Genomic DNA, 17,500 nt, shown 5'->3' on the forward strand with positions numbered 1-17,500 from the left:
AGCGGTGTGGGCACAAAACTAAAAAAGGACAGCGACAAACAATACGTGTTGTGTCTGCATGAAGCGTTGTGTGTGTGTGTGTGTGTGTGTGTGTGTGTGAGAGAGAGAGAGAGAGAGAGAGAGAGAGAGTCGAGACACTGATCCTACCCCCTGCACAATGTGAAACGATCATGACTTCTTTATATTCTGCAGTTAACACCTCTTACCACCACCACCCCAGCCTCCACCCCCCCTCGCCCCCCCTCGCCCCCCCCCCCCCCCCCCCCCCCCCCCCCCCCCACACACACACACACACACAACTCTGAAACGGAACAACCTCCTCTACGTTTTAGTTTTAATACAGGGTTCACAAAAAAAGGTTATCAGTGGACCACTTGGAGAACTTGCACAGTTTTCTTCATGGGAACACGATGGAACGATGCTCAGATTTTCGACAAAATAACACTTGTGATAGTGAGCATCACTACATAACCACAGGTACTTTTCTTGCATGTGCACTTCCATTGTTGGCTGGTTGGTTGTTGGTGTTGTTGTTGTTAACTATGAACATTCATTCCCCAATAACTGTCAAGATTTGGGGGCGGGCTGGGCGGGGAGGGGGGGGGGGAGAGAGCGGGTGGCGGGGGGGGGGGGGGGGGGGGGGAGGGGGGAAGCGTAGAGAAATAGCGGGAGGGGAGGGATTAAGATGAGATGGAGAGGTAGGGGGAGGGGCCGGGGGTGGGGAGGGGTGCAGGGAGAGGGGGAGGGATTAAGATGAGATGGAGGGGTAGGGGGAGGGGCCGGGGGTGGGGGCAGGAGGGGACTGGGGAGTGTGTGTGTGTGTGTGTGTGTGTGTGTGTGTGTGTGTGTGTTTGGGGGGCAGTCTGAAAGGAACAGGCGCAGTTTTGTTGGTGGTGTTCTCAACTGTATTTCCGGTCTTACGTACATAATCGTTCCCGCCACCTTCATCCTGAACCATCCACCCCACCCCACCCCACCCCACCCCACCCCCAATACCACCCTACACCACCCAAAACCACCCTACACCACCCAATACCACCCTACACCACCCCACACCACCCAGTACCACCCTATACCACCCAACACCACCCTATACCACCCAATACCACCCCACACCACTCTACACCACCCAATACCACCATACACCACCCAGTACCACCCTATACCACCCAACACCACCCTATACCACCCAATACCACCCCACACCACTCTACACCACCCAATACCACCCTACACCACCCCACACCACCCAGTACCACCCAATACCACCACACACCACTCTACACCACCCAGTACCACCCTATACCACCCAATACCACCCCACACCACTCTACACCACCCAGTACCACTCTACACCACCCAATACCACCATACACCACCCAGTACCACCCTATACCACCCAACACCACCCTATACCACCCAATACCACCCCACACCACTCTACACCACCCAATACCACCATACACCACCCCACACCACCCAGTACCACTCTACACCACCCAATACCACCCTACACCACCCAACACCACCCTATACCATCCTTTTCCACCCTACACCACCCAACACCACCCCACACCACCCAGTACCACTCTACACCAACCTATACCACCCCACACCACCCAATACCACCCTACACCACCCAACACCACCCTATACCATCCTTTCCCACCCTACACCACCCAACACCACCCTATACCACACTACTCCCCTCTTCCCTTCCTGCTTCAATCTCCAAGCAGGAAACACTTATGAAGTGGCCCAAGAATATCATACTTTCCTCCTGCTCAACACCCTCTCCCCTCTCCCAAATACACACACACACACACACACACACACACACACACACACACACACACACACACACACACACACACACACACACACACACACACACACACACGCCGTACCTCCACCCCAGCAAAAGTAAACCTTTTTTTTTCTTTTTAAAAAAAAATTGAAATCGGGAGAATGAGTGGAAAGGGGCGTACAAAACGTCTCACGGACACTTCATGGTCTGATACCTGTATGTTTGCCTATAACTGCTTCAATACCTACAGTAATCCCCCACCTACTTCCCATGGTTTCATGACAAGGCCGATACACTGAAGAAGAAAATAGCCCACATTATAATTATTATCTCAGTAAGGAAGTTGGGTTTCAAGTTTCCGCCCATAACCCCCCCACTATTTAAAGGATATAGTTTATGTATTTTATTTTATGAAAGATTTTTTTTTTTTTTTTTTTTTTTTCAAATTCTCAGCACACAGGACAAAAGAAGCTGTTGTAGTCTGGGAGGTTGGGAGGGTGTTGTGGCTGGGGGGGTGGGACAGGGGGGGGGGGGGCAGAGTGGGGGGTGGTGGGTGAGGGGGGGGGGGGGGGGAGGGCGGGAACGTTTTTATTATGGTTTGGATTGCGGATGTATTTCTGATTTATACAACTCACATAAAACCATAAAACCTTTTTTTTTTTCTTCTTTTTTTTTTTACACAACGACAAAAGAAAGATAATCATCATCATTATCATGACAATAATAGCAACAACAACAACAACAGACAACAAACAAAGATTTAATAAGTCGGAGAGAGAGAGAGGGAGAGGGAGACACAGGAAGGACAAAAAAAAAAAACCAAAAAAAAAAATCTGACTCAAGTATCACATATCTTCGCGTCGCGTCCTTCAGTTTAAAAAAAAAAAAAAAGAGAGAAAAAAAAACACCATACCCCCCTTCCCTACCCCCACTCCACCCCCTCCTCCCCCCGTACCCCCCCCGCCCCCTCTCTAAAAAGAAAGAAAAGAAACAGAGAAAAAGTGAGAGAGTGTGTGTGAGAGAGAGAGAGAGAAATCTATTCAAAAATGCAGCAGGAAGGGAAAAAAAAATCTTAACAAAGCGCACACAAGCAAGAAAAATAGAAAAGGAAAGAAAAGAAAAGAAAAAAAGGGGGTGGGGGTGGATGGGGGAGTATTGACAACATACAGAAAAGGAGAAAAAACAACAAACAACAAGAACAACAAAATGGATATATATATAAAAAAAAAGAAAGGGAATAAAAACAAAGAAAGAAAAAAAAAGAAAGAAAGAAACCAAACAAGGAAAACTGGGTTTCCCCCCAGCATTATTCCAGGCACGGTCCAATGAGTGGACGTGGACCAGCCAGTAGGAAGAGGAAAGAAAGGCCTTAGGGTAGAACGGCTCATGAAGGACTTTGTGTGTTTGTGGGGGTTGGGGGGAGGGTGAGGGGGGTGTCATGGGGGGTGGGGGTGGGGGGGGGCGTGAGGGGGAACGGAGAAGAGACTGGCCACACTCCAACCCCCGTGACGTCATACAATGACCACTACCACCACCATACCACAACCACCACCACCACCACCACCCAATTCTCCACATGCCACCCACCCACCCACCCCTACCACCCTGATACTCTCACCCCTAAGAAAGAGGGTTTTTTGTTTTTTGGTGGGGAGGGGTGACGTGTTTGTGTCACTGATATATATATATATATATATATATATATATATATATATATATATATGTTGGTTGTGTCCTAGATTTGTCTGGACTCAAAATAACTGCCGTGAAAAAAAAAAAACAACCAAGGAAGTGAAAGAGGCAATGATATTTTCCCCCCAAACTATAATAACATCAAGTTTCTATTATTTTTCTTCTTTTTTTATGAAAGGGGGGTAATTTGATAAGGGGGTGGGATGAGGGGCATTTTCGTTTGTTTGTTTTTTTTTTACTCCCAGTAAGAACATCTCTTTCATGCACAAAATATTCCCAGGAGCCGTGCTTCTGTGAAGGGGGTCAGTTTTGACTTTACACCTGTCAAGGAAAGCTGTGACTGACAAAAGTAGACCTGGTTCAGCGCCTGCAGTGAATTTTCATCAGTCAGTCCTGTACTTCTTTCGTTTTGAACACGTTAGCTTTTGGTTTGCTTGTTCTTCCTCCCCCCCTTCCCTATACTTCCCCACTACCCTCTCTTCTTATTTTCTCTCTAGCTTATTATCAGCAGCAGCAGCATCATATCATCACCATCGTCATTATTATTATTGTTGTTGTTGTTGTTATCATCATCATCATCATAGTTGTTGTTGTTATGTTGTTGTCATTTTCTCCCCACTCGGTTCCTCTTGAGACCCTTTTGAATTTATTTTCAACATCAAAGAGAGAGAGAGTGTGTGTATGTGTGTGTGTGGGGGGGGGGGGGTGAGGGGGGGGAGAGATAGAGATAGGGGAAAAGAGAGAAAGGGAGAGATGGGAGAAGGAGAGAGAGAGAGAGAGGGGGGCAAGGAGAGAGAGTTGAGGAGAGAGAGTGGGAAGAAGGAGAGAGAGTGGGGGAGAGAGAAAGGGGGAGAGAGAGAGAGGGGGGAAGGAGAGAGAGTGGGGGAGAGACAGTGTGTGTGTGTGGGGGGGGGGGGAGTGGGGAGACCAGGGAGGGATGATGTGGGGCGGGAGGGGGGGGGGGTGATGGGCAGGGGGCGGGGCAGGGGGAAGGGTGTCGAATGGGGTGAGAAGGGAGAGAACATACAAGGGCCCACAATCTAAATCAAATAATTATGAAACCACACACACACACACACACACACACACACACACACACACACACACACACACACACACACAAATTAGCCACACATACAGATGTTCAGATTCACATATTGCCATAAACGAGTCATTAACACGATAAAAGAGTGCTTACGTTCGTGAAAAAATTCTGTTTTTTTGTTGTTGTTGTTGTTGTTTTTGTAGTGTTGATGTTGATAGCATTTATCATCCCACACACGTGAAAAGCATGTGACACATCACGCATGCGCGCGCGCACACACACGTACACACACACACACACACACACACACACACACAGAATTTAACTTTTCATTTTCAAGGAGGTGTCAAAGCGTGTGGACTAATCCATACACGCTACACCACGCGAGAGAGGGACAGAGAGAGAGATAGAGAGAGACAGACAGACAGACAGACAGAGAAAGTGAAAGAGAGAGAGACAGAGACAGAGACAGACAGACACACAGACAGAGACACAGAGAGAGAGAGAGACAAAGAATCAGACGTAGAACCGACAGACACAGAAATAAAACAGACACAGTATAGAAACCCACAGAGACAGTTAAAGGCCCAACACAGACAGACAGACAGACAGACAGACAAATAACAGGGAACTGCTATTCAGACCTACCCGTGCTCGCACGACATAATGAAGCTTGTTCACACATTATCTCAACAACATATTTGGCATTCCAGATTCCCCCACGCTGCTTGCGCTGGCTTTACTTTCTGTGTGTCACAAAATGTTGCTCAGCTCAGTTGATAGATATATATATTTTTAGGATGAAAAGGTACTAGAGAGAAAAAAGGAAGGAAAGAAGGAAAGGAATACAGAAACATAGGAAAGGGAGAAAGGACGGAAGGAAGACAGAAAAGAATGAAGGAAGGAAGGAAGGAAATAAAGAAGAAATTCGCAGACGGTACGATTTGTGTTTCGTTGTTGTTGGTTCTTTCTTTCTTTCTTCTTCTTCTTCTTCTTCTTCTTCTTCTTCTTCTTCTTCTTCTTCTTCTTCTTCTTAAAGAAAGAAAAAAAGAAGAGAGAACAGAAACTTCAACCAGCATACTTGCGCAATATCTCGATGTGTGTGTGTGTGTGAGGGGGTGGGTTTGTGTGAAGGGGTGTGTGTGCTTGCATGCATGCGTGAGTGTGTGTGCGTGTGTGTGTGTGTGTGTGTGCGTGTGTGTGTGTTAATGTGCAAAAATAAAATAGTTCATAATTTCTGAGCCCTTTTTTTTTTTTTTTTTTTTTTTGATTTGGTGGGTGCTGTCTGCATATCATAATCATAATTGTTTGTACAGATAACTATGTACGTACGACAGGGGTTTTCAGGCTTGTCTGGCACGTGCATGTACATTACTGATGCGGGCGACTCCACCACAATGCTGACAACCCCCTTCCACCATAACTCCCTCACCACAGTGACACCACGACGACCCCCCCCCACACCCCACTCTCCCCCCACCCCCACCCACCCCAGTTTTTTTGTTGTTGTTGTTGTTTTTTCTAGTGGACGATTTGCCAGACCTCAAACCGCATAGTGTCCCAACAAACACAACAGGCCGACTATATTGATGGGGGAAGTGCAACGCTTTGACCACTTAGTTATCGCATCCTCTCGTTATTCTTCTTCTTCTTCTTCTTCTTCTTCTTCTCACAAATTTATTTCTGTGTGTGTGTGTGTGTGTGTGTGTGTGTGTGTGTGTATGTTGTGTGTGTGTGTGTATGTGTGTGTGTGTGTGTGTGTGTCTGTCTGTCTGTCTCTATCTCTCTCTGTCTCTGTCTCTGTCTCTCTTTGTCTCTGTCTGTCTCTCTGCCTCTCTCTCTCTCTCTCTCTCTCTCTCTCTCTCTCTCAGGCAGGCAATAGCAGGAACACACACACACTCATTCACTCACTCACACACACACACACACACACACACACACACACACACACACACACACACACACACACATTCACACACGTTTACATTTACATTTAAAATCGCTTAGTGCCTACTTAAGCCCACACATAAGCGCATAACTACACACACGTATTCAATATTCACACATGAAAGCATGCAAACATTCACACACAAACAAACAACATAAATCGATGTGCACATTCAGACTTGGAAAGATTGGAAAAAAAAAATAAAAAAAATAAAAAAATAAAAAAGACTTTCTTTCAGATGAGACTTGAAAAGTAATGCAGAAGACTTGCATTCATGGGCACTGAAACGAGTGGTTGTAGCTGTTTGTACGGACACGCTTGTATAGTCCGTTACATTCAGCGTTACACCGAAGAACTTTGTAGAGAACGGGCGTGGTAGGGGGGCGGGAGGTAGGGGAGGGGAGTCGGATGGGGGGGAGGGAGGGGACAGGGGGGTCGGCAAGTAGTGCTGCTTTTAACGGTGAACAAAAAAACCCCCCAAAGATTAAATAAATAAAAAAAGGAACTGTCAGAACCAGTTAATGGCAATAGCACAGCCGTCACCCCTGTGGACAATTTTTTTTTTTTTTTTTTTTTTTTAATCCCAGGGTGAATTGTAAAACAGATTATCAACAGACATGGGAGGGACTGAAACGTTGACGTTGGTGCTTTGTAGGTGTTGACATGATACATACACACACAGACGCGCGTGCGCGCGCGCGCACGCACGCACGCACACACACACATAAGAGAAGTATACACACACGTTTAGATTTAACGAACACACACACACACACACCCACACACACACACACACACACACACACACACACACACACACAGACGAGAAATATACACATACACATTTATTTTTGATTATCACACACACACACACACACACACACACACACACACACACACACACACACACACACACACACACACACACACACACACACATACGAGAAATATACACATACGTTTAGATTTAATCAACAGAGAGAGAGAGAGAGAGAGAGAGAGAGAGAGAGAGAGAGAGAGAGCACTGTACAGCACAGCGCACAACAAATCTCAGCAAAAAAAACACAAAAAAACTCGTTCCAAGTGAATCAATAGATCAAACGGACTGGGACTCCGGCTGGAGAGGACGTCACTTGTCATTTAGAATCGTTAAAATCTATCGTTTCCTCTTCCACTGCCCCCCCCCCCCCCCCCCCCCCCCCCCCCCCCCCCCCCCCTCTCTCTCTCTCTCTCTCTCTCTCTCTCTCTCACACGAGTCTCATCACTTTTTCCCCCTTTCAAGAACTGATGTATTTATCAAGTTAATACAGATATATCTTCTTCCAGTAATTGATGCATTTAGCAAGTCGACACATAGTTCTTCTTCCAAGAAACGATGTGTTCAGCAACTTGACACATAGTTCTTCTTCCAATAACTGATGTATTTAGCAAGTTGATATGTATTTCTTCTTCCAATAACTGATGTAGTTATCAAGTTGATGCATATCTCTTCTTCGAGTAATTGATGTATTTAGCAAGTTGGTATGTATTTCTTCTTCCAATAACTGACGTAGTTATCAAGTTGATGCATATCTCTTCTTCGAGTAATTGATGTATTTAGCAAGTTGGTATGTATTTCTTCTTCTAATAACTGACGTAGTTATCAAGTTGATGCATATCTCTTCTTCGAGTAATTGATGTATTTAGCAAGTTGGTATGTATTTCTTCTTCCAATAACTGATGTAGTTATCAAGTTGATGCATATCTCTTCTTCGAGTAATTGATGTATTTAGCAAGTTGCTGTGTATTTCCTCTTCCAATAACTGATGTATTTATCAAGCTGATACACATTTATTCTTCCAATAACTGATGTATTTAGGAAACTGATACATATTTCTTCTTCCAAAACCTGGTGTATATATATATATAGTAAGTTGATACATATTTATTCTTCCAGCAACTGATATATTTAGCAAGTTGATACATATTTATTATTCCAACAACTGATGTGTTTACCAAGTTGATACATATTACCCCCCCCCCCCGTCCCAGTGCCCCCACCCCCCCCCCCTCCCCCCCACAAAAAAAAGCTTTCAATAACTTGTGTATTTAGGAAGTCAATACATGGTTCTACTTCCAATAACTGATGTTTTTAGCAGTACATATTAATTTTTCCAATAACTGATGTGTTCAGCAACTTGATACATAGTTCTTCTCCCAAGAACTGATGTATTCAGAAATTCCCCCCCCCCCCCCCCCCACGCACACACACAGATATATATATATATATATATATATATATATATATATATATATATATATATATATATATTACTCAGATAAAACGGGGTTTTCAGGTCAGGATATCGCAGTCACTATTCTTTGTTTTGGACTTCTTTTCCCTTTGAATTGTAACACGTTGTGGTCGGCCGCAAAATGAATGGCATCATTGACCAGCACACACACACACACAAAGAAAGACTTTCTCACACTACGGGTGACACACACAATGCGTCTGTTCGTTCCTAGCATAAGCGTTTTCCTTTGAAATATTTCACATACGCACTGTGAGCCCTTCAGATCTTATACGAGTGTTAGCTTTATATACCACTGATGCATTGCCTGACAGGTGCACACATTAATATCTGACACAAACTGAGCGTTCCTCTTGTAATATACATCTGCTGTAACTGAGGAAACCAAACCCATTCAGCGCAGTTTTTAAACATCATGAGCGCTTCCTTTAACTATTGTGTTACTACATACAATACATCCTTACAGATGTTCTTTACATCATTTTTTTTTTTTTGTTTCCCAGTGAAAGCGTAGTATCCTATTACTGTAAACACGAAATAATTTGTACAGACATAATAATCATTATTATCGTTTCCCTTTGTTGTAATGCGATACATGTACACTGTACGTCTTACATTTATATTATTCGTACTCTTCCACTGTTACAAACTTTACTCGACGTGTAGAACACCCAAACCCCTCTCTGCAAACACTGATGTGTGTTGTTAAACATTATTTCAGTTGAACATATCACAATACAAATACAATAAATTCCACAGGACAACAACATGGAAGGCTTATCATTAGTATGTCATGTCACGGACATTTCTTTCTTTCTTTTTTTTCCTTGTAAAATCGTATGTACACACGCCGTGTTTTACTACAGGTGTACGCATTAAAACACATGAAGTATGCCTCCTTAACTGCAGCCACCTTCCTTGCATTATCATGCCGTTACACACACTGCACACACGCACGAAAACACACACACACACACACACACACACACACACACACACATACATACACACTCACACAACCACACACACATCCACACACACACACACACACACACACACACACACACTACACGTGGAGTACACGTCGGTCCACCTCCCCTTCCACCCCACAAGCGCGGCCTTCCTTGCCTTGTCAAGCCGTGCACACACACATACACACACACACACACACATGTAGCATACATACACATCGGTCCACCTTCCCCCCCCCCCCTCCTCCACTATCCCCCAACCACCTGTCTCCACCACCACTACCACCACCACCACCAACCAACCAACCAACCAACCACCCCTCTCCCTGCACAACAAATCGTCTTATCGATCGCAGCGAATCAATCAGGCACACAGGGGCAGATCGATCAGTCTGACTCAACAGCCGGCAAATGGGCCGGCAGCTACTCCTCCCCCTTCCCCTCCCCCAGGTCCACCCCTTTACCTACCTACCTACCTACCTACTACTTACACCTTACCCCGGCTTCCCCTCCCTCCCCCACCCCCTACCCCACCCCTCTCTCTCGCCGTGACGCCTGGTCGTGTGACACCTCTCCGCTGCCACCCCCCTCTCTCTCTCTCTCTCTCTCTGTGTATCTGGATTGGTACGTCTATGTCTCTGTTTCTGTCATTCTAACATTCTCTCTCTCTCTCTCTCTCTCTCTCTCTCTCTCTCTCTCTCTGCCTGCCTCTCTCTGTCTCTGTCTCTCTCCCTCTTCCCCTCTTCCCCCCTTAGTTAATATCCTTTACGCGGTAGAATTTGCTTACCCTTTGTTCAACAAGGATCTATGTAAATAAAAAGCAATAAAGAATCATTCATTCATTCATTCATTCATTCATTCATTCAATGATTCATTCTGTCTCTTGTATTGTATCCCATCTCTCTCTCTCTCTCTCTCTCTCTCTCTCTCTCTCTCTCTCTCTCCCTCCCTCCTCCTCCTCTTCTTCTTGGTGTAAACAGTATTTTATTTGGAACATGTCACAATACAACACAGATATATCGAGGAACAGGACAACAAGAAAATCTTCTTCTTCATCATCATCATCATCATCTTCTTCTTCTCCCATTTTCTCACCGTCTCTCTCTTCCCTTCCCTCCACCCACCACACCCTCCAAAGAAATCAGCACAGCGGACTGCATGTTAGTTGTCTGTAAGCGAACAGAACAGTACCCACCTGTAGCTTTCTGCGCCTCCATTCCACAGGGGCGATCGATGGAAGAAGAGGAGGAGGAGGTGGAGGTGGTGGTGGAGATCGGACGCGCGGAGGGGGGTGGGGGGAGGAGGAGGAGGAAGCTTCCACAGCCAGGGACGGAAGGAAGGAAGGAGGGGTGCGGGGAAGACGGTAAGGTGGATAGTATCCGTGGGAGGGTTCCTCCAGCATACAAAAAAAAAAAAAAAGAAAAGAAAAGAAACCAAACAGAATCCTCTCCACCACAAGACGAAGAAGCACAGTAGTTCTTCAGACAAGTCAGTCAACTGAATCAGTCGCTGGTTCCTTCTGCACTGGAACGAAGAAAGGTAGATGAGAATTGGGCGCTTGCCCCTCTTCCCCCACCCTGTACTCCTTCGTGGAAGGAAGGAAGGAAGAAAGGAAGGAAGAATGGGGGAAGGATCGAAGGAACGAAGACGCGCACCCCTATTTAACCCGACCACGTGGGTAACTGTAAAAAAGGTAAAAAGGTATATCGTGTGGTGTGTGGGGAGGGGGACCGAGCGATAACACACACACACACTCACACACTGGCCGCCACACTCACCACCTACCACCACCCCTCCTCACACCACCACTACCACCACCACCACCACCATCACACACCACACACCACACGCACAAAACGGTGCCTTACTCCCACAACCCACAACCAACAACCCACAGCTAGCAAGTTGTGTTGAGGCACAAATAAAACTAGGCGGGCCCCACCACCTCCACCACCCACCCTACCACTGGACCAACGAACCAGTAGCACACCTGGTCACCACCACAAACGATCAAGGCACACACACACACATACACACACACACATACACACACACGGTGGACGGATGCACGGACGGACGGACGGAGGCTCGGACGGACAGGCGAAGCGGTCTGGCACTGAGCAGCAGGCGATGCCCCACTGACTTCACACCACCACTACCACCACCACCAGCACCACCACAACCAACACAGCACTACCACACAACAGCACCACGAGGCACCGGCTCCAGATGAAAACAAACAAGGGATCAATCCACAGTCCACTGACTGCCCTCAGGAACGATGTCAAGGCACCACCGACCAACCACTGCTTCTGATGGAGAGGAGGAAGGAAGGAGGGATGGAGGGATGGAGGAAGGAAGGCAGGACGGTCCGGATGGCGGAGTAATAAGGTCTTGAAGAAGAAGAAGAAGACTTCTCCAGGCACTTCACACACAATCAACAATGATGTAAGGCCCACGATGACGACAACAACAACAACAGCAGTAGAAGCAGCAGTAGGCACACGCGGGGTTGTGTAAAATGAAGTAAAAATCCACACACACACACAAAAAAAAAAAACGAGAGAAATTTATAAACGTCCGGGTACTGCTCCTACTGCCACCAACTCTCCACCACCCACCACCACTTTTTGTTTCTTCTGAAGACAGAACCAACTCTTTTTTTTTTTTTTTTTTTTTTTAAACCGAAAACAAAAGTAGGGTTGGACTTGGACAGCCTGCCTAGCTCTTTGAACCAACAGTGAGGGCCAGCTGCCGAAGAAGAAGAAGAAGAAGTCGAAGACGATCGACTAGGGAGCCGGCCACTCAGTGTCACCACCACTTGAGAACTCGTGACTGCAGCAGGCACGAACGGGGCAGACTAACACACGGACGGACGGACGAATCCACGCCGAGCGGGAGCAGGGAAGAAGAACGAGAAGAAGAAGAAGAAGAAGAAGTAGAGGTAGTAGTAGTAGTTGGAGCTGAAGAAGAGCGCGTGGGGCCACAGTGGGCATGCAGGCAAGGCAAGGCGAGGCAGGCAGGCGGAGAGAGCAACATACATAACAGGCCGAGAGCTACAGCCGTGTGTTGTAGTATAGGACCCCTACTTTGCAAGTGACGTGAGCCTGAGCCACCACCACAGCCACAGTGCAAGAGAGAGAGAGAGAGAGAGACGGAGAGAGAGACGGAAAGAGACCGTGCGGAGCAAGTCAGGTGGAAGGAAGGAAGGAAGGAAGGAAAGAAGGACAGAGGGAGGGAAGGAGGGAAGGAAGAAGGGAGGGAGCAAAAAAAAAAAAAAAAAGGAAAAAACCCTAAAGGGGGATAAGAGAAGAGAAAGAGGCAAGGCAAAACACAACTACTAACTCACTCACTCACTCACACACTCACGCACTCCCCTCTTCTCCCTCTCTCCCCGACACTCGCCCCTCACACAAGCTCACACACAAATGTAGGGGCCCAGCCCAGCCCAGCCCAATACACTACCACCACCACCACCACCAGCCCAGTACAGCCACACGCTCGAAGCTGGCACACGAGTTACTGGTAGGCCTAGAGGCACGGAGAGGAGAGAGAGGAGTGGAGTGGAGCGAAGAGAAGAGAAGAGAAAGAAAGCAAGGCCCAGGCCCAACATACAACACCTCTCTCCTAAAACTGGCGACCCGCGCCTCCCCCCTTCTTCTTCTTCTTCTGTTTTCTTTCTTCGCAGTCTTTTTGTTGCTTGTTCGTGCTGTTGTGTTGTTGGGACAGTTCTCTTCTCTCTTTTTCTCTAGTCGGTTCACACGCTGCTGTTGCTACTGCTACTGCTGCTGCTGTTGCTGCTGCTATGCTGCTACCACTGCTACTGCCAGCACCACTACCATTACCGCTACCACTACCACGATAGGATCTTTCCAAGTCTTCTTCCCACCCACAGTATTTAGAAGACTCCTGTGCTTGATTTGCTCAACATTGTGTTGTAGGTGGCCCAGCCAGCATCCAGGGTTTGGAAGGAAGGAAGGAAGGAAGGAGGGAAGGAAGAAAGGAAGGAAGAGAGCTGCAAAACACATTGTAGCCGCATATATCGACTACTTTCTCTCGTCCCCTCCACACGTTTCACACACACACACACACACACACACACACACACACACAAAAGCGCGCTCACACACACACACACATACACACACACACACACTGAAGAAAGGCAACGGGAGAGAGAGAGAGACAGAGAGAGAGAGGGAGGGAGAGTCGACCTCAAGTTCCGAGTTGCTCTTCGTTGCTTGACTGATGGTGATTCTCTCTCTCTCTCTCTCTCTCTCTCTCTCTCACTGCTTTGCTCCGCTTTGCTCAAACTTCACAACAACAGAGCTTCAACAGAACAACAACAACAACAGCAACAACACACAAACACAAAGAGTACACACACACACACACACACACACACACACACACACACACACACACACACACACACACACACTGTGCAACTAAAGACTCCTCTCTGTGTCTAACAGTTCTCAATGTTCCCGCCCGCCCCACGGCAGTTTGTTCACTCCTTCCTGTTCCAGCCCCTACTTCTGTTCACGTGGAGCCCGCAAAGCGAAAATCCAAAGTGAAAGAGAGAGTGGGTAAGAGAGAGAGAGAGAGAGAGAGAGAGAGAGAGAGAGAGAGAGAGAGAGAGAATACAGAGGGACACACACACACACACACACACACACACACACACACACACACACACAGCCCAGAGAAAGAGAGAGAGAGTCAGGCCTTGAGAGAGACAGAGAGGGAGAGACAGAAATACAGCGGGACAGAGAGAGACAGAGACAGAGAGAGACAGAGAGAAAGAGTCAGGCCTTGAGAGAGACAGAGAGGGAAAGACAGAAACACACACACACACACACACACACACACACACACACACACGCACGCACGCACGCACACGGGACTGAAAAACAAACGTAGGCACACTGACACAAAGGAAGACAGACAAGGTATGAATGAGAGAGACGGAGAGAGAGAGAGAGAGAGAGAGAGAGAGAGAGAGAGAGAGAGAGAGAGAGCGAACTGGAGGGGTTGGATGAGAGTGGGAGGGAGCAGTTAGGAGGGAAGGGCCGTTGAGGCACTTACTGTCGCCCCCTGCATGCATTGTCGCCGGCGACAATTCGTGCAGCCCTCACGGCATATACTGTCGCCAGTTTTTAGAGTAAAAAAAAAAAAATAAATGTAGAAATGATGATAGTATTATTGATGATCGCTACAATAAAGGTTATAGTGAACACACTGGCTCTGTTGTGTCAAATAAGCGAGCTGCGAGCTGACTGCCTTCCGTGACGAACAAACCCGTCAGCAACTTCCGGCAATGGCGAGGATGTGAGCAGATTGTTGATCTCTTTCAGCTTGTTATGTTATTCACGGGTGTTCAGAGTGTAAGGAACAGTTTCATCCTATGAGAATGTTCATAGATGTTTCATGCTCTCCAATGCGTGATATGTTCATTCTTTCAAGAGATGTTAGCCAAATTGTGAACTGATCCTTGGTGTGCTTACCAAGATGGCGTCCTCAAGTGTTGTTTTACGCTGTGAAAAAAAAAAAAAAGAAGCTTCGTGTGTTGTAAACGCGTTCTGTAAGTGATCTTGTCACCAATGTCGTGCCATGTCTGTTAAACGTTCAGCAAACTCACCGTTAATCGACAGCGACGATGATAAGAGACAATATCGAGGCAAATTCTAGTTTCACTGACTCTGAGTTTTCAGTTTCAGTTTCAGTAGCTCAAGGAGGCGTGACTGCGTTCGGACAAATCCATATACGCTACACCACATCTGCCAAGCAGATGCCTGACCAGCAGCGTAACCCAACGCGCTTAGTCAGGCCTTGAGAAAAAAAAAAGAAAAGGTGAATAAATAATAGATAAGCTTACATAAATAAATAAATAAATAAATAAATAATAATTATGATAAAAAAGGTAGTATTAATGATAATAATAATGAAATAATAATAATAAATAATAAATAAATAAATAGATAAATAAGACAACAATGATGATAAATAAGACTCTGAAACAACAATCATAAGCCTCGCGTTTCTGACTAGCACCAATTTGGAATCGGACTCAACAATGGCAGGAGAGGGAACACAAAATAATGTCAGTGAAAGAGGAGGTGAGGGCTGCACTAACTGATCCAGAGATTATAAGATGGTTTACAAAAAAAGCTTAGCTTCCGAAGTGACGAGTCCTTTGGGGAAACAGATTTCAGCTTTAAAAAAAAAAAAAAAAAAAAAACCTTTCAGAAAAAGACAATGAAATACAATCTTTGAAAGACAAAGTAGATGAACTGGAACAGTATCGCAGACGGAACGCAATACGAATTAATGTGATGGTGTGCCGGAGGTTGATGGAGAAAACACAGACGACACAGCACAGAAAATAGCAAAAGAAATATGTGTCGACCTGGACAGCTCTATGATTGACCGATCACATCGTGTGGGTAGAAAGAATAACAGGGGGAAAGTGTTGGTAATCGTATTCGTATTCGTATTTCTCTTTATCACAACAGATTTCTCTGTGTGAAATTCGGGCTGCTCTCCCCAGGGAGAGCGCGTCGCGATACTACCGCGCCACCCTTTTTTTTTCTTTTTTTTTTTTTTTTGTATTTTTTCCTGCGTGCAGTTTTTTTTTTGTTTTTTTGTTGTTGGTTTTTTTTCTTATCGCAGTGGATTTTTCCACAGAATTTTGCCAGGAACAACCCTTTTGTTGCCGTGGGTTCTTTTACGTGCGCTAAGTGCATGCCGCACACGGGACCTAGGTTTATCGTCTCATCCGAATGACTAAGCGTCCAGACCACCACTCAAGGTCTAGTGGAGGGGGGAGAAAATAAAGGCGGCTGAACCGTGGTTCGAACCAGTGCGCTCAGATTCTCTCTCGCTTCCTAGGCGGACGCGTTACCTCTAGGCCATCACTCCACTTAGTAATCGCGAGCTATCATCGTCAAAATTCTCCTTGTACCGTTGCAAACACCATGTCATGGCAGCGAAGTAAAAAAAAAAAAAAAAAAAAAAAAAAAAAAAAATTCCGAAGTAAATCCACGCATTCTGTTTGCCGCGCCTGCCCCTACAACTGCTGCCGCTGCTGTCCAGGCTCCAGCCGCCCGTCTATGATAAGAACACTGAACAACACAAACAGCTTTATGCGAGGTATAAAATTGAACGGCATAAAGCGTAGGTAAAAAAAAAAAAAAAAAAGAAGTATCCAGATTTGATGTGCAATGGACCTTTATATATATATATATATATATATATATATATAAGCCAATGTTTTCTTTTTCCCTAGTAGTTACTACCTGTATTATTTTCAAATGTCCTCTTTATAACCACTTCTTTCCATGGGATCTTTGGTGTGATGATGTTGTTTTTGTTTGTTTGGTTGTTGTTGTTTTTTGTTTGTTTTTTTGTTTTTTGTTTTGTGTGTGTGATAAATATTTGATGATTGATTCAGGGTTAAACTGTCGTTGCTGCCTCTAACAAAACTCATCCATTACTTTATCCTATTTTACTTATTATTATTAATTAATGTCTTTAGTTTATTACAATGGTATATGGTGTGAAATTGTTGTTGTTTTCGTTGTTGCACATTTGTCTACATGTAAAAGAATTTAAAAAAAACACGAAAAAAACGTTGATTATATATATATATATATATATATATATATATATATATATATATATATATATATATATATATATATATATATATATATATAAAAGAAAAAGAACAACACGACACTA

The 17,500-nt window shown here is 45.5% G+C and overlaps 1 protein-coding gene across 4 annotated transcripts in view; it reads right to left on the bottom strand.

Annotated features, from left to right (window-relative positions):
- The window catches only part of LOC143293692 (vitamin D3 receptor-like), a 716,436-nt gene that overhangs the window by 471,988 nt on the left and 226,948 nt on the right, over positions 1 to 17,500 (bottom strand). The window contains exon 1 of one of the 4 annotated variants that reach the window (XM_076604865.1): positions 10,953 to 11,040. The exons of the other annotated variants lie outside the window; for them this stretch is intronic. Within the exon in view, the coding sequence (XP_076460980.1) occupies positions 10,953 to 10,974 (22 nt within the window). The 5' untranslated portion in view covers positions 10,975 to 11,040. Of the gene's footprint in view, positions 1 to 10,952; positions 11,041 to 17,500 lie in introns of those variants that run through there. 4 annotated transcript variants of the gene reach the window in all.

This window comes from Babylonia areolata, chromosome 19 (assembly GCF_041734735.1).
Source record: "Babylonia areolata isolate BAREFJ2019XMU chromosome 19, ASM4173473v1, whole genome shotgun sequence".
In the NCBI taxonomy this organism is placed as follows: Eukaryota; Metazoa; Mollusca; class Gastropoda; order Neogastropoda; family Buccinidae; genus Babylonia; species Babylonia areolata.